We start from the raw sequence: 2,619 nt of genomic DNA on the forward strand, positions 1-2,619 counted from the left end.
TACACAAAGGAAATTATCTGAAAAGTAAAATATTGGTTAGTCATTTGTGAAACAGTCTAATATAAGAATATAAAGTGCTCATTAAAATTAAGACTCCACATTGCTTTTAATGATACTGGAAAGTCATAGTTCATTTATTTATTCATGTAGTAAATTTTTACTGAGCTCCATTTTTAGATCTCAGAACATATTGCTAAAGACAAAGGCAAGACACAAAATTATCTCCAAATGATGTAAACTGCTTAAACCTAAATCAGAAAAATGGAAGTGAGTAAACCAAATATGAATATTTGTTATCTGTTGGTGATAAGATTATTGTTGATGGATTTGGACATGCTTATTATGCATTCAAGTGGTGATGACAAACTGCTATTCCAACCTTTCTGTTTAGAACTGATCTTGGCTTTTATTTTTTATTGCTCCCATGTAGAATATTTCCAAGAGCCCCCAAAAAAGTTGACAGTCTTTCACAATTAAAGAAACTGGGTCATTCATGGACAATAGTGTGGGGATCAGAGGAGGTGTTAGAGGACACAGAGGGAATAAACGGTGATGAGAAAAAATAAATTTTTAAAAATGATAAATAAGTCATTGGTAGGAGTCTCTAATTAGGGCCCTCAGCTGAACTGTCTAATACAACCTCCTTCCTATTTCAGTTTTATGGACAGACACTGAGAACAGGGCACCTGTGCCATGGACACCTCCACCAGTGTTACCAACAGATCCAGCCTCCACATCTCCCAGTTCATCTTGATGGGGCTCCCAGGCATTCACGAGTGGCAGCACTGGCTCTCCCTGCCCCTGGCTCTGCTCTACCTATTAGCTCTTGCTGCCAATCTCCTCATCTTCATCACCATCCAACATGAACCCACACTACATGAGCCCATGTACCATTTCCTGGGCATATTGGCACTCGTCGACATTGGCATGGCCACCACCATTATGCCCAAGATTATGGCTATCTTCTGGTTTGATGCCAAGGCCATCAGCCTCCCTGAATGTTTTGCTCAGATGTATGTCATCCACTGTTTCTTTGGTATGGAGTCCGGTATCTTCCTCTGCATGGCAGTGGACAGATACATAGCCATCTGTCACCCTCTTCGATACCCCTCCATAGTCACTGATGCTTTTATGGTCAAAGTCACAGGATTCATGGTGCTCAGGAATGGCCTGTTGACCATCCCAGTGCCTGTCCTGGCGGCCCAAAGACTCTACTGCTCCAAGAATGAAATTGACCACTGCTTGTGCTCTAACTTGGGGGTTATCAGTCTAGCTTGTGATGACATCACTGTGAACAAATTTTACCAACTGTTCTTAGCATGGATCATAGTTGGGAGTGATATGGCTCTGGTTTTTTCTTCCTATGCTCTAATCCTTCGCACTGTGCTGAGACTAAACTCAGCAGAAGCAATGTCCAAGGCTCTGAGCACCTGCAGCTCCCATCTCATCCTCATCCTCTTCTTCTACACAATTATCATTGTGGTGTCTGTCACACACCTTGTAGAAGAAAAGATTCCCCTTATCCCTGTACTCCTTAATGTGCTGCACAATATCATCCCTCCTGCTCTCAACCCCATGGTCTATGCTCTCAGGATGGGAGAACTCAGACTGGGTTTCCAGAGGCTGCTTAGGTGGGTGAAGTATTGTCCATCCACTTCAGAAGTAACCTCAGCTTTATGAGGCCATACAGATGTTAATAAGACAGAGGTTGTAGCTCTGAATAGAGTTGGATTGTAAAAAATGCAAAAAAAAAATACAATAACGTCATGAAAACTATCAGCCTCACTTATTGAAATAGGCATTTGAAAAGTACAATTCAAGTGTTTGTTACTAGATAAAAAGAGTAAAAAAAAAAAATATCTCTGACCATTATTGCACCTAGAGATCTACACACTTATACACAGCTACCATACATTGAGATGTAATAGATAGATGGAAAATTTAATTTAATTGTGTGGTAAAGTGTTCTTCATAGGAAGTGGGGGAAAAAATAGCCCAAGAAAATGCTCTAGAAAAGTAGTTCCAAATAGCCAATTAATTAAATATAAATTAATTTTACCATTTGCACATCTCATAAAAATGCACGTTTTTGCGTACAAGGATCCTCAACCATGTTCATGTTGTACCTTCTCTGATCCTAGTACACACCGTTGTACATAATATCTGCTTAATGAATACTTCATTCATGATACAGTGAGTCAGGAGGCATAGGTCTGCTGAATCCTATATAGCACAGAAAATGCCCTGGACCATGGTCTGAAGAATGACCTCAGGAGGTTTGTATATGATTTCACCTCGGAGAACAACCTCTTAGAATCACTTCCAGAGCTGAAGCAGCAACAGATGGCAGAAATTTCAGCTGGGGCAGCTCTTTTAGAAAAGAGCCTGGCAGCTTCTCCAATGACTGAACTGAGTTACCATGGAACCCAGCTATTCCATGCTGAGGTTCATACCCATAGGAACTGAAAACATGTCTCACAAAACCTTTCTCCCAAAATAAGAAGCCACATCATAATACCAAGAAATGAAAAGGACTCAAAAGTGCATCACCTGCCGAAACCGGTTTGGCTCAGTGGATAGGGCATCGGCCTGTGGACTGAAGGGTCCCGGGTTCGATTC

The 2,619-nt window shown here is 41.0% G+C and overlaps 1 protein-coding gene across 1 annotated transcript; it reads left to right on the plus strand.

The window, feature by feature from the left end:
* Positions 1 to 693: 693 nt before the first annotated feature.
* Positions 694 to 1,680, plus strand: LOC308233331 (olfactory receptor 56B4-like; the record flags this gene model as incomplete). Its single annotated transcript, XM_080640256.1, has 1 exon — positions 694 to 1,680. The coding sequence occupies one exon, from the start codon at positions 694 to 696 to the stop codon at positions 1,678 to 1,680; it is 987 nt and encodes a 328-aa protein (XP_080496382.1).
* Between the last annotated feature and the right edge of the window lie 939 nt (positions 1,681 to 2,619).

The sequence above is a fragment of the Plecotus auritus genome, assembly GCF_963455305.1.
Source record: "Plecotus auritus genome assembly, chromosome: 9".
NCBI lineage: Eukaryota > Metazoa > Chordata > Mammalia > Chiroptera > Vespertilionidae > Plecotus > Plecotus auritus.